The 23,796-nt window shown below is 40.9% G+C and overlaps 1 protein-coding gene across 2 annotated transcripts in view; it reads left to right on the top strand.

The window, feature by feature from the left end:
* CEP120 (centrosomal protein 120) overlaps nt 1-23,796 on the top strand; it is a 151,657-nt gene that overhangs the window by 19,122 nt on the left and 108,739 nt on the right. For both annotated transcript variants that reach the window (XM_040344364.1, XM_040344355.1), the window contains exons 3-11: nt 1,587-1,701; nt 6,100-6,241; nt 6,675-6,817; nt 7,534-7,731; nt 14,493-14,717; nt 14,808-15,048; nt 16,525-16,702; nt 19,074-19,223; nt 22,611-22,793. In XM_040344364.1, coding sequence (XP_040200298.1) covers nt 1,587-1,701; nt 6,100-6,241; nt 6,675-6,817; nt 7,534-7,731; nt 14,493-14,717; nt 14,808-15,048; nt 16,525-16,702; nt 19,074-19,223; nt 22,611-22,793 — 1,575 coding nt within the window. The remainder of the gene's footprint in view (nt 1-1,586; nt 1,702-6,099; nt 6,242-6,674; nt 6,818-7,533; nt 7,732-14,492; nt 14,718-14,807; nt 15,049-16,524; nt 16,703-19,073; nt 19,224-22,610; nt 22,794-23,796) is intronic.

Below are 23,796 nucleotides of genomic sequence, written 5' to 3'. Positions count from 1 at the left end.
TTCACTCTTCTTGTTGCCACATGTCCCCCTCTCCACCCACTTACCCATAAACAGATGTCTCTGAAATTGCTCCCGAAATCGGGACTGACATGCGGGAATGAAATCATGTGCGATCTCATTCCCGCTGTCAGTGTGAACCTAGGCTAAAAACAATGTTTTTCTGTTTGGGTGAATGAGTCCTTTTATATATGTAGCGCTACCCCCTCAGAAGCCGCTAATTGTTTTGGGATCGGCGTATTAAGTTACCCTTTTAATCGTTGTCTAGGGTAATTGTAGTGAGCAGAGCAGTAAACAAATGTCCAATCAGCGGATAAGATTTTCTGAATGCTTTATTGTCTCGGCCCAACACGACCAACATCAACATGAGGTAGACAGAAAAGGTTGATGAAGTAAGAGAACCTTGCAGTATCAGGCTTGGATAAGAAACGAGCAATCCTGCTCTCAGTGGTAGTAGAATACCGTTCGTTGCCACTCTGGGTGAAGCGCCTCCGGACAGACTCCTGCCACGAGCCTGGCAGCCGAAGTGTCACTTTAAGGTTGCTGGGAGGAACAGGCCTTTGCCACAGGCCTAGAACTTGGATGAGCTAAATAGTTGAGCTTATCCTCCCAGTAAATTGTGCTTGGGGTCACCGACTGACAGTGCTGAGGTTATTTTGTCAGTGTTCGGTCACCCAGATCCCGATGGTTCATTCAAGCTTCTCAGACAACCTGCCTCTGGGTTCTCCTTGAGCCGATCCCCCACCACATAGCACATAGCTTAGGATCTCTTCTGTAGAGTTGGGGACCCAGGAAGTCACTGGGGCCCCTGGTAGCATCAGTTGCTCCAGGCCATGAGGGCCCAGAGTCAGGAACTCTGCGTTTTGCGGGACCCCCCAGGCCAGGTAGGCCATAGTGGAGGGGCCCGCAATGTGCGCACATCCTTAAGGTGGAACCCGCGAAGAACCAAGAACAACGGCTTCCGCCACAGAAATACTCCTCCCCAGCATGCCCCGCGAGGGAAAACTCCTCTAATTGGCTGCTAGGGAAAAGCGGCTCCGCCTGGACCTCTCCGATGCCACCTGCCACCCAGGGATGGTACCGCATCCCTAGGACGCAGTCTAGCACACAGAACAATCCAGATTTGGCGACGGACAAATTTGACATAATTTGGAATGAGGGCAAATGATGTCTCTCATTCCCCCGCTAACTTTAGCGTAGCGCCTTTACTGAAAGTAAGGGGGCGCTACATATAATTATCTGTGTATTTAGCAGGTTTTCTTGGAGTAAAGCTTCAAACTATACTAATAAATATATATTTCTTGGCCAAACTCTACTTTTATTTAAATTACCAATTACTGGGTAATAGAGTTGTATGTATGAGCGTTATATAATAATTTATAAAATGTAGTGAATCAAATTTGCAGGCTTCGAAGGGGTTAGTAACTCTCTATATCTTGCAGATAATGGTCATGATTGTACTAGAGTGGAAAATAAACATTGTGTTTTGTCATTTTCTAGGTTAGCAGAGGTCTCTGGTGTGTGTGGGTGGGTTTAAAATGTAGCTTGGGCAAAAATGTCCCTGTAACAATGCATTTTTGTTCTTGTAGGCTGCAACGAACTCCAATCAAACTGCAGTGCTTTGCCTTGGATACTTTAACATCTGCAAAAGAATCAATTGGATATGTCGTTTTAGACTTGAGATCGGCTCAGGAAATCAAACAAGTAATTGTATTACCGTTTTTCTATAAAAAATAAACTGCGCCAATAGAATAGACAAGCAATAAAGTGCCAGTGCTCAAATAAATAAAGTCACTGAACCCCAAATTAAACCTAGAATGGGGGTAAAAAATTGATCAGCATAAAGGAAATAATAATAAAGTCCCAAAACAGTGATGAGGGATCGCGGCGGATCCCAAAACAGGATCAACGAACACCACCGTGCAAATAACTTCTTGTGAGGAGACCACCACCTAATGGAAAGCCGCTTACCGCAACCACGGGGTTAATGAGCCTATAGATAAATCCATCCAGGGACTGCATACCAAAAGGGGTTCCACGAACAGATAAACAGGGTACGATAGCTTCCTTACAGATGAACAGGTCCTCGATCCGTGGGTGTAAAAGAAAAACGGACCAATAGTGTAACTCTGTATAAAATGTATTTAAAAAAAGGACGAAAACGTACTTGCAGCAAGTATTGTAGTTAAAAGCATGTATAAGTTGCCGTCCGGGACTATAGGAGCCCTTCCTCCGAACGCGGTGACGTCAGTGTGCGCCGTCCCAGATGCGTTTCGTCATCAAGTAGACGTTATCACTGGCACTTTGTTGCTTGTCTATTCTATTGGCGCAGTTTATTTTTTATATTTTATGTTACTTATGTTTATCACATTTTATTGCTGCCTTTGATCTTTATTGATGTTATTTTTTATATTATTTTTGTTAGCGCAGTCTTTTTCCTATATCACCATTATTATGTTTTATATATTTGGTTTCAGCATTATTTTAAACCTAGGCATGTGGTCATGACCCTTCTTCTTCTTCTTTTTTCTTCTTTTTTCTTTTTTCTTTTTTCTTTTTTCTTTTTTCTTTTTTCTTTCTTCTTTCTTTCTTCTTTTTCTTCTTTCTCCTTCTTCTTCTTTCTTCTTCTTTCTCCTTCTTCTTCTTTCTTCTTCTTTCTTCTTTCTTCTTTCTTCTTTTTCTTTTTCTTCTTTCTTCTTTCTTCTTTTTCTTTTTCTTTCGAAGCACCAAGCTCTGAAATCTTGAGAATCGGCTTTAAAATGTAACTTAATAGTATGTGAGCACCACAAGCAAAAAAATGCCTTTTTAATATTCAAAGCACCATCCATCCATCGTTCTTTATTTTGTTGAGAAATTACTTGCACCTCCCGAGCATTTATAGCCATGACCATCTTGAGTAAAGGCGTATGATTGATTTACTGTGCCTTGCAAAAGTATTCATACCCCTTTTGAAATGTTCCAATCAAAAACGTAAATCTATTTTATGTGATAGACCAAAAAAAGTGCCACATAATTGTGAAATGGATGATAAATGGGTTTTCAAAATGTTTTACAAATACATATCTGAAAAGTGTGGCAATGCATTTGTATTCAGCCCCCCTGAGTCAATACTTTGTAGAACCACCTTGCACTGCAAGTCTTTTTGGGGATATCTCTACCAGCTTTGCACATCTAGAGAGACATTTTTGTCTCTTCTTTGCAAAATAGCTCAAGCTCTGTCAGATTGGATGGAGAACATCTGTGAACTGCAATTTCCAAGTCTTGCCACAGATTCTCAATTGGATTTTGGTCTGAACTTTGGGTCATTCTAACACATGAATATGCTTTGATCTAAAATGTTCCATTGTAGCTCTGACTTTGTTTAGGGCATCCTACTGGAAGGTGTGTTTTGCAGACTCTAACATGTTTTCTTCTAAGATTGCCTTCTATTTAGCTCCATCCATCTTTCCATCAACTCTGACTAACTTCTCTGTCCCTGCTGAAGAAAAGCATCCCCACAACATGATGCTGCTACAAATAGTTGAGCTGCGGATCTCTGCAGCTCCTTCAGAGTTACTATGGGCCTCTAGGCTGCTTCTCTGATTAATGCCATCCTTGCCCAGCCTGTTGGTTCAGGTGGATGGCAATGTCTTGGTAGGTTTGCGTTTTGTGCCATACTCTTTCCATTTTTGGATGATGGATTAAACAGTACTCTATGAGATGTTCAAAGCTTGGGATATTTTTTATAACCTAACCCTGCTATAAACTTCTACACAACTTTATCATTGACCTCTCTGGTGTGTTCCATGGCTTTTGTGACGCTGTTTGTTCACACAGGTTTGCTAAAAAACCTCTGCACACTTCACAGAACCGCTACATAATTACGCACAGGAGGACTCTATTTGCTAATTGGGTGACTTCTAAAAGCAGTTGGTTCCACTAGATTTTAGTTGGGGTTATCTGAGTAAAGAGGGCTGAATACAAATGCATGTCCTACTAAAGATACTTATTCGCAAAAATTTGGAACACAATGTTTAAAATGTCATGCTTCTGTGATGTAAGGAAATGGGATAAATCATTTCAAACCTATTCCACAACTCAACTGAAAAACAAAGTGAAATCTGAAAGTAAAAAAAAAATGTGGTTGTGCACACCCTCTTACAACTGGGGATGTAGCGGTGTTCAAAATTAAGCAATCACATGCAAACTCATGTTAAATAGGAGTCTGCACACACCTGCCATCATTTTAAAGTGCCTCTGATTAACCCCCAATAAAGTTCAGCTGTTCTAGCAGGTCTTTCCTAACATTTTCTTAGTCGCACTCTGAAAGCTTTCTGCGGCAATGGCCTTTGCTGTAAAGTATCAGAGGGATCTCATTGTTAAAAGGTTTCAGTCAGAAGAAGGGTACAAAAGAATTTCCAATGCATTAGATATACCATTGAACACGGTGAAGGCGGTCATCAAGTGGAGAAAATATGGCACAACAGTGACATTACCAAGAACTGGATGTCTCTCCAACATTGATGAAGATGAAAAGAAAACTTGTCAGGGAGGCTGACAATAGGCCTACAGCAACATTAAAGGAGCTGCAGGAATATCTTTCAAGTACTGGGGGTGTGTGATACATGTGACAACAATCTCCCCCGTATTCTTCATATGTCTGGGCTTTGGGGTAGAGTGGCAAGACGGAAGCCTTTTTTATTTAATTTTTTTTATGAAGACAAACATCCAAGCCCGGATAAATCTAGCAAAAAACACACCTGAAGTCTTCCAAAAGCATGTCGCAAAATGTGTTCTGGTCTGATGACCAAGGTTGAACCTTTTTCGCCTTAATTTCATGAGATATGTTTGGCACAAAAACAAAACTACATATCAACAAAAGAACACCATACCCACAGTGAAGCATGGTGGTGGCAGCATCATGCTTTTTTGGGCTGTTTTTCTTCAGCTGGAACAGGAGCCTTAGTCAAGGTAGAGGGAATTATGGAGAGTTCCAAGTACCAGTCAATATTGGCACATCTTTCAGCGTGACGACGACCCAAAGCAGAAGAAGATTACAATTTTGGAATGGCCCAGCTAGAGCCCAGACCTGAATCTGATTAAAAATCTGTGGGGATGATGTGAAGAGGGCTGGGCACAGGAGATGTCCTTGCAATCTGATAGATTTGGAATGTTTTTGCAAAGAAGAGTGAGCAAATATTGCCAAGTCAAGATGTGCCATGCTGATAGACTCGTACCCAAAAGACTGAGTGCTGTAATAAAATCAAAGGGTGCTTCAACAAGGGTGTGCACACTTATTCAACCATATTATTTTAGTTTTTTATACTTCCCTCCACCTAAAAGATTTGTTGTTCAATTGAGTTGTACAGTTTAGGTCACATTAAAGGTGGAAACGTTCTTAAATGATTTATTTTTGTCTCATTTTTTTTTTTTCTTGCATCACAGAAACCTGATATTTTAACAGGGGGGTGTGTAGACTTTTTTTATATCCAGTGTGTGTGTATGTATATAATATACCCTACACAGTATCTCTCAAAGGTGAGTACACCCCTCGCATTTTTGTAAATATTTTATTATATTATTATACTTGATTTATATAGCGCCAACAGTTTATGCAGCGCTTTACAATGTAGAGGGGAGGACAGCACAATTGCAGTACAGTTCAATACAGAAGGGACAGGCTCGTAGAGCGTACGTTTTAAAGGGAGGGGGTGGTGGCACAAAAGGTAATGGATGTGGGGAATGATTTGATGGGGGTGGATCGGGGACAGTTGTTGGGTGCGATGGGCTTCCCTGAATAAGTGAATAATTATATCTTTTCATGTGACAACACTGAAGAAATGACACTTTGCTACAATGTAAAGTAGTGAGTGTACAGCTTGTATAACAGTGTAAATTGGTGTCCCCTCAAAATAACGCAATACACAGCCATTAATGTCTAAACCGCTGGCAACAAAAATTAGTACATCCCTAAGTGAAAATATCCAAACTGGGCCCAAAGTGTCAATACTTTCCTCTTGACTTTTCTCTTATGCATTTAAATCCTTTTGGTTTTATTTTGTGTGTATAAAATGCATGAATGGTCCTATGGCAAGTATTCAACACCTTTTTGTTTTACTACAGGTTCCAAAATGGTATTCTTTGTTAAGCAGCAAGTACACAAAATTTAAGCCAGAAGTGCAGCTTAATATTGGATTGGAAACTGACACCAAGCCTGCAGCGGAGACCTTTAAAGCTAAAGAGGCTCCTCCTCGAAGCACTAAAGGTACATTTTTATTCAAAGTATATCACTTCTTTTGTGCCTTGAGTAAGCTGGTAGGGGGTTAGACTAGAGCCTTTGCTATGTTGTTGTCTTTGTCCATGGTAATATTTCCTTGCTCCCTATAGGATACACAAAAGTCAACAGGATACTTTCTCATACAAGTACTGTATATGGTACAGCAGGCACATATCAAGAATATGAAATGTTGGGGGTGGATTGCTGTTTGCAAAGCAAAACAAATAAAGATCTATGCTATGCATACGACATGTTTCACTTCTCTGTGGAAAAAGAATTGGCTTGATGATTGGATTTTTATGCCAAAGGCTCCATTTGGATGGCTGACATAGCAGAAGCTTAGAAAATACACAAGTTAATAGCGTAGATCTTGTGTTATTACCTTTTTTATAGACTTTTTTTTTTTTTTTTTTTTTTTCAGTGTCACATGGCAGTATTGATCCTAAGAGTCTTGTACCTATTTTAAATGAAGCAGAGAGCTACCATCAGATTGGGCCCGTGGAACATTGTAAGGATTACTTTGTTTTGTCTGTAACCATTGCCTTTGCCACACAACTGGAGCAGGTAAGAATGTGATGTACGATATGTCTAGTATTTTCCAAAGCTGCCATTTCAAAAGTGGTGCCACTGAAAACTGGGGAAATTTGTGGAAGGGGAAACATCTTTGATTCAAACTAAAATACATTTCCCATTAGTAGTAAGTTTAAGTGAACCTACCAATAGATGTCAAATGTGTAATAATCAATGCAGGCCGAGCTCCGTGATTATAGGTAGGAGTAGGTTGACTAGAACAGTGTTTCTCAACTCCAGTCCTCAAGGCGCCCCAACAGGTCATGTTTTCAGGATTTCCCTCAGATGAAATGGCTGTGGTAATTACTAAGGCAGTGAAACTGATCAAATCACCTGTGCAAAATAATGGAAAGCCTGAAAACATGACCTGTTGGGGCGCCTTGAGGACTGGAGTTGAGAAACACTGGACTAGAACATGTTCTGAGCCTACTTTACCTACGCTTTACTCTTCCTAATTTATATGTTATTTTCTACTGTATTTGGTAGTGTGACAGACACAAAAAGTTGTTGGTTTTATTTTACAAAAGGGTGGTGAATCCAAGCAGCCAATTTGACTAGAAGTATTGTATGATTACTGATTTTTGCATATAGTCATCATGGCTCTGATTGGTGTTTTTCAGTAAGGCTTTTTCTGTTCTTAATGTTGTCATTTACTTCATGTGAGATGGTTTTGTTTTATCTACTATTCTTATATCTCATTTTACTTTCAGTTAATTCCTAGCACTTTAAGACTTCCTGAACCACAATCAGAATTTTTCTTCTACTATTCTTTGCTGGGAAATGATGTCACCAATGAACCTTTTACAGACCTGGTCAATCCAGATTTTGAGCCAGAGAGGGCCTCTGTCAGAATCCGTAGTAGCACTGAAGTGCTCTGCCTTTATCTTTCTGTTCAGCCGAAACTTCAGGTAGGACAGCCTGTTTAATCCATTAGGTTTCATGATGGCAAATGGTGTTTATCATTTATACTTATGTTTTCTTCACTTTTTTTCACTAACAAATATACATGCTAAACCACCAGCAATGGTGAAGATGTCTCCTAGATATTCATATTGGCTCCTATGGCCAACATAGTAATAATCATGCATTAAGCTCCTTGAAAACAGCTGAAGGGGACAAGTGAAGCTTTTTCTCATACGATGAGCATGCAAGGGAAGCTGTTTTCATAAAATTTTTGTATAGCATACCGTAGTAAAGATCTGAAGGATGGGAGTGGAGAGCATGCAGAAATGTTGGATATATCTGCTTTAAATAAGTGTTTTGAGAATGGAAGTCGTAAGAAAATGCAGTACTTGTATCACTCTGGGCAGTGTTCTCCTGGCTCTCTAAATGCTCACCAGCAGAATCAATGTTCTGTGGTTTAGTGCGTGCAATGCTTGGGCTAGTATAACCTAAAGTCACCAAATCCAGTTATGTGTACTGACCTGTTTTGCGGAGCCAATATTTTATGTTTAGTTACCTTGGGGGCGGTGGGTTTGCGGGGTTGTGGTATTCACCAAGTCTAGCTCCAGGAACTATATATAAAAAAAAAAACATTCCTTATTGTAAGTTTATGCTATCCTTTCTGAAAACGCTTTACCAACTAATATCCGAATGGAAATTGATCACCTGGCCTTCAGAAAAAAACTAAAGACCCATCTTTTCTGAGGGTTAAACTGAAGGAAAATGGTTGCCAAGCGCCTTGAGGCAATTCAGTTCGCATTTGTAGCGCTATATAAGTAATTCACTCACTCAAAACTGCACACTGAACTGAATAAGAAATTAAAGCTTTGGACCTTTAAATTCGAACACCTACTGCATCATATTCTATCTGATGAACATTCTGCATGTAACAAATTATATTCATGGATATCACGTATTCGGAGAGTTAGCTGTCTGATGAAAATTTTCTGTAGTCCATTGTTTTTTGCTCCTTTCCAGCCAGGAAGAAGGGATAAGCTGCTTTCTTTTTGTCCATTAAGGGGCACAGCAATTCAGAGATTGTTGGGTTATACTGCCATCTATGGGAGGGTAGGACACTGGCAAATGGAAATATTTTGTGCTAGCCCTGTATAATCCTTCCTGCTTCAATATATCCTTCCTGCTTTTTATATTTTATTTTTTATTTATATATATATATATATATATATATATATATATATATATATATATATATATATATATATATATATATATATATATATATATATATATATATATATATACATATTTTTTTTTTTTTTTTTTTGCTACTGTCTTAGGAGAATAGAAGTAGAAAGTGTTGTGTTTTTTTTTTTTTTTTTTTTAACAGTGAAGATCCCTACTGCATCACTGCTGAACTGGTCTCTACATGTAGCTATTACTGCAGATTAGCAGATCTCTATTCTCCTCTAGTGGGCTTTTTGGAGCAGGAAATCATTGCCTCAGTCCCTAGGGTCTTCTACAATGCGTTCACAGTTGCCAAACCAAAAGGGTTATCTGCCACATCTTGAATCTTAAAGGCTCTAAATGTCTTTTTTAGGCCCAGAATTTCTGCATGGAATCCACTAGGCCTGCCACAGCCTTCCTTTATCAGGTCGATGTTCTAGCCTCTGTTGACATTGACACGTACTTGCATGCACCCATTTTTCTAGCGCATCCTCCACTTCTTTACTTTGCTGTGGGTCCTTTGCACTTCCAGTTTTTGGTCCTGCTATTTGGCCTGTCATCTTTAGCTTGGGTAACGACCAAGGTGTTGGCTCCTGCTCTAGCCCTATTGTTCTCTCTGGGTTTCCCCATTGTTGGATACCTAGACGACCTTCTGCTGAGGGAATAGCTGGCACAAGTTCTGATGGGCCATGTAGCCCAAACTGTCAAGACCTTGCAGAGGTTCAGCTGGTTTCCAAACCTTTAAAAGTCTGTGCTGGAACCAACTTGTTGCTTGGAATATCTGGGTATAATCCTAGACGTAACTTAAATCTAAGTTTTCTTCCCTAGAAGAAACTTCAAACTCTGCTCCTAGAATCTGACTCTTCAGTCCAGGAGTTGTCACTCTTCACTTTTGCATGAGACGGTCCCATCTGCCCACTTTAACTCAAGACCACTAAATACAACATCCAGTTTTAATGGGAAAGGTCAGTCCAGTTCTTGGACAGATAGATAGATTATCCCTGGCACCGATGACCAGAATGCCCCTGGCTTGGTGGCTTAGGAATCCTGCTCTGGAGTCGGGTAGTTTCTTCCTTCCAATGTCTTGAAAGATCCTCATGACCGATGCCAGCTTGTCAGGCTGGGGGAGGATTTTTGGACACCTTGTTGGTGCATGGGACATGGACAAAATTGAGGAGAAATTGCAATCTCCCAGTTAACTTCCTACGTCTTTGTATCCTTGTCTGCAATTTATACTACTGGTGTGGATAATTGGCAGTTAGACTTCCTTGGCCAATAGCTCCTGGACTTGGGGTAATGGTCTGGTCAAAGGTAGGGGATGCAGGTCTCTTGGCCTCCATGGTCACGGGATCATAATAGAAGGAATTCTGGTGATCCTAATTTCCCTGGACTGGAGCAGGTGGATCTGGTATGCCAACCTGATCGGACTCCTAGGGGATATCTTTGGCCTTTTCTGGATAGTCTGGTTTTGAGAACCAGCTATTCACCCTGATTCATGGCTGTTGGCAGTTCAGGTACTGAGACGGAGGCATCTGTGAATAAGTGATGCTTCGGATGAAGCTTGGATTCCTAAAGTTTGAACTTTAACTATTCTTAAAACTGTGCACCCCCCCCCCCCCCCTCCTATCACCTATGCTAACTAACCTATATAAAAAGATGCATATACTTGCCAATGTCATTCGGCACTACTGCAGGGCAGAGAAGGGAGCGCTGACAACAGATGGGAAGTTGAAGACTATGGGTGATGTCACCACTCCAGGCATACCCAGCTATTGTCAGAGCGCTCTCTCCTACAGCAGTGCGGGCTGAAAAAGCGTAGGTATATGCATCTTTTCTAAACAAGTTAGTTGGCGGGGAAATGTTTTTAAGGGCTAGTTTTAAGGGGACAGTTAAGGCTGCATTAAGCTGGAATTCTACTTTAATGCTAGGAAGTCTGCTTCCTGCAAGGTCTAGCACAGCACATGGAAGGCATACTTCGCTTGGTGCAAGGGAAGAAACTTCCACCCCAGGAAATTTTCTGTGAGACCAGGTTAGCATTTGGCCCTTAACACTATGAGTGAAGTCTGCATATAAGATCTCTTTCCAGAGACCAATGTCTTTCCCATTCCTTGATCAATACCCTTTTCTTCTGGGTGTCTTCCATATAGCTCCCTTGTGACTCTGAGGGATCTGAATTTGGTTCTCTCAGCACTCCAAAACTCCAGTTTTAACCACTCAAATGGTTGCATTTCTCGTTGCCATTACTTCAGCCATTTGAGTGTCTGAGCTAGCCATTATACAGTGCCTTGCGAAAGTATTCAGCCCCCTGAACTTTGCAACCTTTTGCCACATTTCAGGCTTCAAACATAAAGATATAAAACTGTCATTTTTTTTTTGAAGAATCAACAAGTGGGACACAATGAAGTGGAACGAAATTTATTGGATATTTCAAACTTTTTTAACAAACTGAAAAATTGGGCGTGCAAAATTATTCAGCCCCTTTACTTTCAGTGCAGCAAACTCTCTCCAGAAGTTCAGCGAGGATCTCTGAATGATCCAATGTTGACCTAAATGACTAATGATGATGATCAAGTCTCCGTATAAATGCACCTGCACTGTGATAGTCTCAGAGGTCCGTTTAAAGCGCAGAGAGCATCATGAAGAACAAGGAACACACCAGGCAGGTCCGAGATACTGTTGTGGAGAAGTTTAAAGCCGGATTTGGATACAAAAAGATTTCCCAAGCTTTAAACTTTCCAAGGAGCACTGTGCAAGCGATAATATTGAAATGGAAGGAGTATCGGACCACTGCAAATCTACGAAGGCCTGGCCGTCCCTCTAAACTTTCAGCTCATACAAGGAGAAGACTGATCAGAGATGCAGCCAAGAGGCCCATGATCACTCTGGATGAAATGCAGAGATCTACAGCTGAGGTGGGAGACTCTGTCCATAGGACAACAATCGGTCGTATACTGCACAAATTGGCCTTTATGGAAGAGTGGCAAGAAGAAAGCCATTTCTTAAAGATATCCATAAAAAGTGTTGTTTAAAAATTGCCACAAGCCACCTGGGAGATACACCAAACATGTGGAAGAAGGTGCTCTGGTCAGATGAAACCAAAATCGAACTTTTTGTCAACAATGCAAAACGTTATGTTTGGCGTAAAGGCAACACAGCTCATCACCATGAACACACCATCCCCACTGTCAAACATGGTGGTGGCAGCATCATGGTTTGGGCCTGCTTTTCTTCAGCAGGGACAGGGAAGATGGTTAAATTGATAGGAAGATGGATGGAGCCAAATACAGGACCATTCTGGAAGAAAACCTGATGGAGTCTGCAAAAGACCTGAGACTGGGACGGAGATTTGTCTTCCAACAAGACAATGATCCAAAACATAAAGCAAAATCTACAATGGAATGGTTCACAAATAAACATATCCAGGTGTTAGAATGGCCAAGTCAAAGTCCAGACCTGAATCCAATCGAGAATCTGTGGAAAGAACTGAAAACTGCTGTTCACAAACGCTCTCCATCCAACCTCACTGAGCTCGAGCTGTTTTGCAAGGAGGAATGGGCAAAAATTTCAGTCTCTCGATGTGCAAAACTGATAGAGACATACCCCAAGCGACTTACAGCTGTAATCGCAGCAAAAGGTGGCGCTATAAAGTATTAACTTAAAGCGGAAGTAAACCCTTCAATTTGATAGTTACAAAAAAACGTTAACATTCCCGGCATGCCGGAAGTGCTAGCTGTCACATTTGCTTGTGCTCTCAACCAAACTGTCAAACCATCCAATGGCTGGTTTCATAACGGATCACATGTACAGCATCATGGCAGCTGCAGATTAAACAGAGGCCAAGATGTCCGCTTCCATGGCTGAAAACGATAGGAGGGTTTACTTCCACTTTAAGGGGGCTGAATAATTTTGCACGCCCAATTTTTCAGTTTTTTATTTGTTAAAAAAGTTTAAAAATATCCAATACATTTTGTTCCACTTCATGATTGTGTCCCACTTGTTGTATCTTCAAAAAAAATTACAGTTTTATATCTTTATGTTTGAAGCCTGAAATGTGGCAAAAGGTTGCAAAGTTCAAGGGGGCCGAATACTTTCGCAAGGCACTGTATCCTGTAAAAAAGCCAATTTTTGGTTTTGCACAAGGTGGTGTTGAAGTCAAGAACTGCTTTCTTCCTAAGGTAGTCACCGCAGGCAAGATGATGTCCATCTGTTCGGCCCCAGTTTGTCAGAAAAACAACTCATTCCATTGCCTAGATGTAGTTGTGCTCTGCAAGTTTCTCAAAGTCACTGCTCCTATCAGAAAGATTGACGCTCTCTTTGCCAGTACTTTTGGTCCTCATAAAGGGGGGACCATCTACGCCAGGGGTAGGCAACCTGTGGCACTCCAGCTGTTGCAGAACTACAGTTGTAACTGCCAACCCCATCATGCCTCTGGGAGTAAATACCAACCTTGCAATGCCTCATGGGAAATGTAGTTCCACAACAGCTGGCGTGCCACAGGTTGCCTACCCCTGATCTACACTTTCAACTGTTTCCCGGTAGTTTAGACAAAACCTCATTCAAACTTATGGTCTTAAGTATTGGATTCCACCCTTTTCTGTCAAGGTGCACTCTACTAGATCTGTGACTGTTTCTTGACTTTTTTGGCATTAAGCAGCTGTTTGCTGGATTTGCAAGGCTGCCACCTAGTCATCTGTTCTCGCATACTCCATGTTCTACCAGGTGGATGTTCAGGCCTGATACCAGCTTCAGACATCGGATTATTCAGGTGGCTCTTTGAACTGATATGTAAGCTGTCCCAAGTTGTATGTTTTTTTTTTTTTTTTTTTTTTTTTCCTGTTGTCCACCTCTGTGTCTTTGAATGGATAGGAAAGGAAATTTTGATTTTTGTGCTTGCTGTAAGATCTATTTGTTGGAGTCTACACCTCCCTGTGTTTTTAAATTCATGCTCTTGCTTTACAACAAAATTTAAGGCTTGCTTGCGTGTAGGAGGGTCTGTACGGGCTGGTCACAAAATGTCGTCAATATCCAGTACTCTAGTAGGCTCAGTATAACCCAAATGTTTGTACATTCCTGTGGACTAAAAGAAATGGATTTTATGGTAAATCTGAAAATCTGTTTTATTACAACAATTTTTTTAGTCAGAATAGTTGTTGAGAACTTGTCGGGGAAAGGAATTTTTGTTGTGCTGTTGTTAATAAAGCTTATTATAAATTCCAGACTCCAGTGTGGCATCTGCTTCCTGAAATTTTGTTAAGGAACAGTTTAGATATAAATAGTGCTTCCTGGAGTGCCAGGTGGAATATTTTGTCTGTCAATGGCCTGAAAATCCTTTTGCATACTAGTCGTAAAAAAAAAAATTGGTGTGGAAACCCTCAGCACGTTAGCTATATGTATGGTGATTTCTTTCATACAGGATTAGATGGATACATTTTAAAAAATGTGGGTGCGAGTAGGTTTTGGGTGAACTTCTACTTTTAAAGTCTACCGTTACACTTGTTTATATTTTAAAATCTGAACTTCATTTTTTTTTTTTCCCCTCAAGATTCATTTATGTTGTGGTGATCAGTCTCTTGGCAGTACAGATATTGCTTTGACAGAACTGCTAAAGAAGGCCAGCACAGAAATGGAGCACCACCCTGTAGTTGTTGAAGGTGCTTTTATCCTCACCCCACCTAATAGGGCCAAGCAGAACATATCATCTGTGCCGGTGGAAAGTTCCCCAACAATTGGAGTATCTATAAGTCTGCATAAAGAGGCCAGCCTACAGGTAACTAGGTGGGGGTACTTTGACCATTAACTTGGAAAAACTGTGCCTTTTTTTTCCTTATTTTTATTATATCTGTTATTTGTTACTTAGTCTTCACACCATTTTAATGAAATGAGGGAGAGTGTTGCAGCAAGGAAAGATCCATCAACGCCACAGAAAAATTCACAAAACGTGCCAGCTCAGCCTCCAATTTTTAGTGATTCCCCTCCAACCAAAGATGAAGTCACAGACAATGATATGGAAAGCTTAAAGTCTGTGCAAGCAGAGCCTGCTCCTTCTCAGACACAGACCAGGCCAGAGTTTTCAGCACTTTCTGAGCTTCCTCTTCCAGGTAATTGATTCTGATAATGGCATATTCCATGAAACTTCTTTCTCGCACATAATAATTATGGGGACATTTTCTTTAGTTTAAATACTTTATTTGTAGTTTTAAAGATTTAAAACGTTTACTGAGAGAAATATAGATGCTGCTATTGCTAACCTTCCTTTGAAAATGTTGGCTGTCAGGTTGATCCAGAGTAGCTTCTGATTGCCCCAATACAGGTATACCAATCAGAATCGTGTAACTTGTTCATGTGATCATGCTTTCATGTTCCAGATTTGTGATTAAAAAAATTACTGACGCCAAAGACCATGTAATTGTCATTTTCGGAAGGCTAGCAATGGTAACATTTCATGCATTTCTCAGTAGTGTTTTCCTTTGCTGCACACTTTTTATTAACTCGGTAATCACGTTATTTTTCAGTTGAATGGTTCTAAAAACTGCACTCTTACATTCTAAAACAATTCTGTTTGACTTGAGTCTTTTTATTCTGTGTTTTTGGCACAGTTTATCTCTTTTGAAGCATGCTTATGTGGAGTGGAGATGGCTAGTCTTCCACTATCAAAGTTCATTCTGTCCCTGATTTTGTCTTCAGAAAAGATCCCCCCCCCCTTTTTTTTTACAGCATCATGCCAGTTTAAAGAGTCGGTACTTAAAAGTAGACCTGTCACAAACCGGAACAATTCAAACTGAGCATATGATAAAACTTTTTGATAATGCTCATTGTAAGCTTGCTTAACCAATAGAATTAATAGGAGTTAGTTTTACATCTGGTTCTTTTACACAACTATTGCATGAAGTGACCTATATGGCCGAAACAACTAATCGATTATGAAATTAATCGATTACGATTTTCATAATCGATTAATCGGGCAGTAACATAATGGGGTTAAAAAAAACGAAAATTAGCCCTTTATAGTACAAAAAAGCAAATCGCTACTGTAAATGTTACTTTTACTGTCCCACAGTAAAAAAAAAAAAAATTAACCCCTTACAGTAGCGATTATTTTCTCTTTTTGTACTTCTTCTTCTTTTTTTTTTTTTTTTTTTTTTTTTTTTTAACCCCATTATGTTACTAAACATCTCAGGCCTGGGTTCACGCCTCTGTTTTTTGGTGCTTTTGGCAGAAACACACTACAGTTCATTTACATGTTTTCCTATGGGACACGTTCACATCCATGATTTTTTTCAGCTGCTGCGTATTTGGAAAGGGCAAGGACTTTTTAATGCAAAACGGTGCCATTTTGTTTTTTTTGGTTCAATATACTTCAATGGAGAAGCTGCAGAAAAGCATGTAATGTGTTTTGTAATCTGCCCAAAAAATGTAAAAATGCTTATTTTTTTTTCTTAAGGCTATTATCCGATTAATCGAAAAAATAATCGGCCAACTAATTGATTATGAAAATAATCATTAGTTGCAGCCCTAGTGACATATATTGAGTGATCATTATGTGAGCATTAAAGGGTTCTGTTTTCTGATCTCAGGTGTTCACTCCCCACCACCTCGACCACGGAGCGCTCCAGAAGCTGTCCGGAGTCTGTCTGAATCTACTTCTGGACAGAAGATTGCAGTTCCACCAGCGGCACACCATTTCTGCTTTTCGCTTGACCTTCGAAGTATCCATAATGTTGATGTTGGGTTCCCTGTAAACTGCATACTAAGGTTTTAACTTTTCCATATTGTTTTTTCCTATGCAGAGCAGATAAAAGGAAACCTTTGCAGATTGAAATAGGGGGCTGCTGTTGCTGACCACCTTGTGGAAAACAAAATTCTGACTTAAAGTAGAACTATAGGACAACATTTTAGATCGCGCATGGGAGGTTTTTGTTTTTGCTATCTGTGTTCCATTGCGCTTCATTTTCTGACCCAAACGGGAAGTGAGAAGTAATCCCTGCAAATTAACCACTTCAGCCCCTGAAGATTTAAATAGAGGGCGCTAGACCACTCGGTGATACCAGTTCCTAATTACTGTTAAACAAAGTGATCCTGTGAGGAAAAAATATAAAAATCTATATATATATATATATGTCACTACATACAATACAAAAAAATATTACAAATTTAAATAAAACAATTTATGGACAAAAACATCCAAAAGTGTCTCTGTGTCAAAACATGACATAAAGTCCCAATATTGTGTTGATCAGTGTATCGCACATATATGAACAAATCTTCTTGGTTGATTTCAATCTTGCTTTATGTGAAAAAGAAGAGAAAAGCCACCACCATAAATCCGGTCTTCTATAACATCCTCTAATTGTGCTGAAGAAAAAGGATGCGCTTACCGGAAACACTGGACTATTTTAATTAAAGAATAGTCAGTTACGCCTATGCAGGATTGTGCCTGCATGCACATCGGACAGGAGAAACAGATTTGAGCCTCGATACCAGGGATTCCAGATTGGGATATGCAACAAAAAAAGGCAATGGAGATGCCAATAGTGTGATATTGCTAAATAAAATTTATTCATAAAAGTAGAAAAAAACAAAAGCACAACGGCCGCATTGGCCTCTTACTTTAAAAGTGCCTACCCGGCACTGGGGCTGCAGGCGTATCACCGCTACCTTGCGGTGCGGTATACGTGTATGGGTCGTCTGATGCGGTGCCAACTCCGTAGCACAGTCCGGCGTCCCAGCTGACAGCTTCCACGAGCAGGGGGGCACGTCACGTGATCGGGTCCGCCTGTTTCTCTTATTGTGGATGGCGGCGCCTGGAGCTGCCAGGATCGAGTTTCGGCCTCGGTAGGGGTCGACATCACTGGAGACTAGGACAGGTAAGTTTCCTCCAATTTTTGGATAGAGTAGGTAGGTAATGGTTGACTCGGACTGTTATTGAAGCGCAACAAGAAGAGATTTATCCAAAGGAAAGGGAAGGCTACATTCATATGGCTGCACGGGGGGGGGGGGGCAGGGGAGAATCTTGATGGTGGTCCTAAACTCTGCCTGCGTACACTGTGTGTGAACAGCATCAACTGTCAGTGGCAGCTGTCAGAATTTGTACTTTGTATAAATCAATGGCTAGCGCTGCCACTGTTGACATGTTATCACTCATCTGAGTGGTACATGCGAATAGAGCTACTTGGACGTAGACATTGTGCGCCAGGGTCAGTATTACTGCAGTCAGTAATACAGCTATTCTGCTAGTTAATATGTTACAGTATCCCATAGTACTGCTGCATCCAGAGGTGGTGTTTAGATGCCTCTGAATGCAGCAAACTATACACCGTTGACCACCTGTGTGGATGTAGCCTTATGCCTCGTACAAACGTACGGGATTCCCGACGGGGAAAAAATTCCTGTCAGAAATCCCAAGGGGAAAACCGAGAACCTGCTCGGTCAGTCTTTCCCCCTACACATGAGAGGTTTTCCTGACAAGAAAACTGCAATGGAGCTTTGGTCGGGAATCACGGCCGTGTGTATGCTCCATCACAGTTTTTCCCAAAAACTGCCGGGCAAAAGTCCGCCGGTTTTCCCTGCAGGAAAAAAGAGAGCTGGTTCTCCTTTTTTTTTTTTTTTTTTTTTTTTTTGGGCAGTTTTCCCGTCGGAAAAACTGAGGAGCATACACACGACCGGGATTCCTGGCCAAAAGCTCTGACAGTTTTCCCGTCTGAAAAACCGGACTTGTGTACGAGGCTTTACACAGTTGTCAATAGAGAAGGTATCCCTGTTAAAAGATTTCTATACCTGTTCCACTGGCAATTAAAATTTAGCATTTTCTTTAATTTAATCTCAATAAAAATGGTCACCAGTACAAATAGAGGCCGAGCTCCCCAGCAAGGACACAGACAACCCCTTTTTTTTTTTTTTTTTTTTTTTTAATTTTATCCAAAATTTAAATGCTCACCATGGATGCGGACAACCTTTACTTTTTTTTTTTATCCAAAAAGGGGGGCAAAAAATAAATCCGTTTTGTTTGTAAAGATGGTAATCCATATCATAGCAAATGTTGGGAAAAGTTGGCAAGCATAGTATTTTTTTTTCTTTTTATCCTTGTACTCACTTTTTTTTTTTTTTTTTTTTTCTTTCTATCCAGGTATTCGTACCCATTTTTTGGGAGTGCAGCCCCTATAATGACTAATCCTCCAGTGGAAGTTCATAGGAATATGGAGGTTTTTCTTCCTCAGTCTTACTGTGATTTCGATTTTGCAGCCATGCCCCAAAAACTTCAGGAGACATTTTTAAGGTAATGGGTTCTGGTTGTGTTTTTTATTAATATTTATACTACTTTTGACTTGTAGCTAGAATTCTTATCCTCACGTGAGAGTTAAATAACTGGAGAGTCATTATGTTCTGTGCTCTTTATAAGGTAGGATTGTCTCCTAGTCTAGAATGACTCCTTTCTTTATGGTACATTTGTTTTGTCCACAGTATCACATTGTATTCATTCTCTTATTGGATTGAGGAACAGGGGTTACATAGACGTTTGTATATTTCGTATGTCACTAATCTGTGCACATTCAGGTGATTTTGCTTTGACCAGTGATGGGGTTTTTCTTGAGGGTTAGGGTTAAAGTTCATAGGTCAAAGGTCAGTTAGGGTTTCCCATCGAAGAATATGGCTAGGACTCAGGAATTGTAACAGGGACCTCCCCCAAAGGTCAGAAGGCAGGTTCCCAGAGGTCACAGGGCGTCGCTGACCCACCCCCACCAAAGTGTACCGCCTACCCCAACTAAGTCGGGGAATGAACAAGTCGAGGAAAGCGTCTTGTCAGGTTCTCTATTTTTTTTCGTCTAGATTCTGGGCAGTTTTCTTGACGAGAAACCTCAAAGCCTCGTACACATGCACGGTTTACTCGGCACATTGCATGTGTACGAGGCTTTAAGCTTTAACATGGTCTTTCTTCTCTCGTTAGTTCTTTGTCCCCTTTTGCCTTCGCCCTCTGTGGTTGGAAGCCTGGGCTAGAGGTGAGACATCAACATGGTCTCTATGTACCTGGATGTTCCTGGCCTCTTTTGGGTGATTGGGGTGATCTCTTCCACTTATCCCAGAGGAAATCTGTTTCCTGGGGATTCCCCATACCAGGGGGGTTTCAGTTTTTGTTCCCAAGAACAAATGATTAATGAATAATGAATAATATCTTGCGCCCCCTCTTCCAAAGTGCATAAGAATAAAATAAATTAAAGAATCTAGCAGCAGTATTCAAAGTGTAATCACTTTCAAATCCTGAAACTAAAAGGTCATGTGCCACGCTATAGACGCCCCAAAACCCAATTTGATATTTTATTAACATATATAACCTCTGTGCAAACAAAGAACTAATAAAGTTTTTTATTTTTTTATTTATTGTGTCACCACCTCCAATATGGAAAGCCTCTAACAGTTATGTGCATAAAAACACTAATTGTGCTTAAATTTAAACAGATGCACTATCCCTTATGAAATGCAGTATCAAATAGTCACAACTAAATGTGCAAAATCATTTCAACACATGAATTCATACTTATAAATGCCTCAAAATATATATGTGGGTCAATCTCCATATTATAACAATACTTTTAAAACACCACCACCAGTGGTTTTTAATTGGTGCTTTTAATTTTTTATTTTTATTAAAAAGTGCAGAAACGGCTCATTTAAATATCAACATTCATGCAGATCTCTTGCCTTCAGGTTCCAGCTATTTCGGTGAACATCCACCAAATCCGTGAGCACACAGGGCTCTTACCGAAGGTTGCGGCCATATGATGATATGGCCATATAGGCAGATATACATTCAATATTATTCCTCTCAAATTAGTCAACCGAGTTCCACAGTGCTCAAAGATACACCCCAAATTCCAGATCGGTTGTCTCTTTTAATAACGCTTGCTCCCCAATGTAAGCTGCGCTCGTGCAAAAATAAAAGCTCACATAGTGAATAAACCCTTTTTATATTCTATGCAAGCTTTTGTTTTTGCATTCTCATACACCCTACCCCACTTTTGTCTGGCTGACTTCGGGGTTTGTACACTTGAGATCGCTACCAGTCTCAGGACTCGCTTAGCTATCCTCATGGTATATAATGCTGTGATGATTCTTACATTCTTCTGTTTCTTATTTGTGAGATTTGTTGCCTGGCCTCACCTATGGTTTGGAACTGTAATGCTTGAGCGTTCACTTGTAGACTGGCTGGTCTTCTCTTGTAGACCTGGTTTTGTCCAAGGGAGACCTGTTATCATGGGGACATGTTCTGGTGTTTTATTTTTCTGTTCACCACATCATATTATTGGTCTACTTCTTCCTATTCTGGTTATGCTGTTCAACCTGAGTTTTTAGTTTCACAGCCTTTTGCTTGTTCAGGCTGTATGTTTGTATGAGTGGAGTCATTTCTTTTTTTACTACAATATCTTCTTTCCTGGTCTTGAGCATCGGGTTGATCCTTTTGTGGCCTTCTCTTGGTCACTGCTAGCTTCCCCTCTGTTGCAGGGGTCTTCTCATCTGTTTCAGATTCAGGCGTTGGTCCTTTACTTAGTCCTGACTTGCAAACTACTTGTCAGTGGCTGTTAGAGCTGCACGATTAATTGCGGAGAGAATCGCGATCTCCATTCTCCCCGCCCGCCATCTCCCCGCAGGATGACCCGCGATTCTTCTGTTTCACGGCCGGTTCCACGTAACCAGCGTGGAATGCAAATGGCGCCTATATCGGAACCGACGTCAGCTGCCTGCGCCGCTGGATGGATGCCTGGGCTTATCTTGCAGATCTGTACAACTGTAGTGTGTATCCATGTGCCACCCAGTGATTGCCGGCGCTACTGCTTCTGATGTATTAATCTTTCTCACAGTTCTGTACAACTGTGTGTATCCATGCGCCACCCAATGGTTGCTGGCGGTACTGCTTCTGATGTATAAAAAAGAGACCAGTGCTATGTCTATAATGTTAAAGGCCATATAACTCCTATGAAAAAAGCAGAATCAAAGTTTGATTCTGCTTTTTTCATAGGAGTTATATGGTCTTTAACGTTATAGACTTATCACTGGCCTGTTTTTTATATATTCATATTTTCAGATAAATCACAGATTTATTTATTTGGGGGGGGGGGGGGGGGCGGGCGTTCTGGCATTCAGTTTTTAAGAATCGTGAGAGAATCGTGATCTTTATTTTAAGCAAAAGAATCGTGATTCTCATTTTGACCGGAATCGTGCAGCTCTAGTGGCTGTTGCCCACCTCTCGTTTGGACCGCTTTCGGATCTCCTGACTGTTTGTAAAAAAACGACATTGTTTTTCTGGAGAGTCCATTGAGGTACAATGGTCCCACCTCTCCTTTTGGTGTGTATTTTTATTTTTGTGCTGTTTTTCCACAAAACTGAGGCATATTGGCTAGAGGAAGGGTTATACGGGTGTTGACTTACCATGTTTATCTTTGCCTCTTTGTGTCTTAAACTCCTGGAGGGGGGTGGGGGGGGGGTATAGCCTTACTATTTATACATTTTTGTGTCCCTCAAGTACAAAAATCCTTCTTTTTTTTTTTTTCTAAGAGTGGTTTACATTATTGCCTTTTTACTGACTATAATGTTTAAATTTAGGCAAAATAATAGCTTGCATCTGTCAACTTTACTATTTTTTTTTTTTTTTTTTTTTTTTTTTTTTTAGACTGCCTCTTCTAGTTGAGTTTTGGCACAAAGATCGACTTGCTAAGGATCTTCTGCTTGGAGTGGCGAGACTTCAGTTGTCAAATGTTTTAACCTCCGAGAAAACTCGTTTTTTAGGGCCTCATGGGGACCATTGTTGGAGACAAACCTGTATTGGGATGGCCCCTTTTATGGCTGTAGAAGGGTAAGGTGATCTGAAGTTGTTCTGTTTAGATTTGTGTCTGTATGTAATATGTTCTAAACACAAACTAATTTAGATGTATTTATTTACAGTTTTTCAGGCACTAGGAACTTGCACAGTGCTAAGCACACCCTCCTTGTAAAAGCACTGTGGCCTGGTAATTGGCTGCTCTGGCATCAAGCAATGCTGTTTTTGGAGGCGGAGGGGAGTGTCATGTGTGCCTGATTTTTTTCAGGAAAAAAGAAAAAAAGGAGGCCGCACCGACCTAGTTCATTACCACATAAAAAGGTTTTATTTAATATAATAAAAACAATAGTCTTACTCACAAAAGGAGCTTGAAAAAACGCTTATCTAGCAGTTAGACTGGTCTCTTGGCAACTGCCAGCAGGACCTGATAACGAGAATCAGATGATGCCCCAACGGCGGAATGGCTGACGCGTTTTTGGGGCCCACCCCTTTCTTCAGTGCCTAGATGGTCCCTTTATAGCTCTCTCTCCTGTGCACCCTCAAATATATAGGTGTACACATGTGCAGAGGGGCCCAAGCTCAGGTGACCATCAATTAGCCAGTCCCGCCCCTCGGTCACTGCTACTCCCACCCGTGGGGATGGATCATACGTTGCCACCCCAATGGGAGGTAGCCAGTTTACAAACCATAGTGCCCAAACTAAGGGCACTATGGCACCACCACTTACTAGTGCCGGCCAATACTGCCATTGTATAGATAGCTGATAGATGCGGCACAATCCAGCAAAACATCCCCAGGAGCAAATTGGGAAGAGAGGTGTGGGACAAGAGCATGAGCAAGTGCTGTTCAAATCGCAGGCTATAAGTCCTGACCCCAATGTAACTCCTCCTGGGCAGCAGTGGATCGATAGTTGGCAAAACGTCTGATGCCCCTCCTAGCTCTCCATGTGTGTCTAGGAGAACATCTTAAGCGGCACTGTGAATATGAGGGGGGCAGCTGGACCAAACATTGAGGCCGGGTTCACATATGTGCGGCTACG

This window comes from Rana temporaria, chromosome 1 (assembly GCF_905171775.1).
Source record: "Rana temporaria chromosome 1, aRanTem1.1, whole genome shotgun sequence".
In the NCBI taxonomy this organism is placed as follows: domain Eukaryota; kingdom Metazoa; phylum Chordata; class Amphibia; order Anura; family Ranidae; genus Rana; species Rana temporaria.
This window is presented reverse-complemented; position numbering and strand designations above follow the sequence as displayed.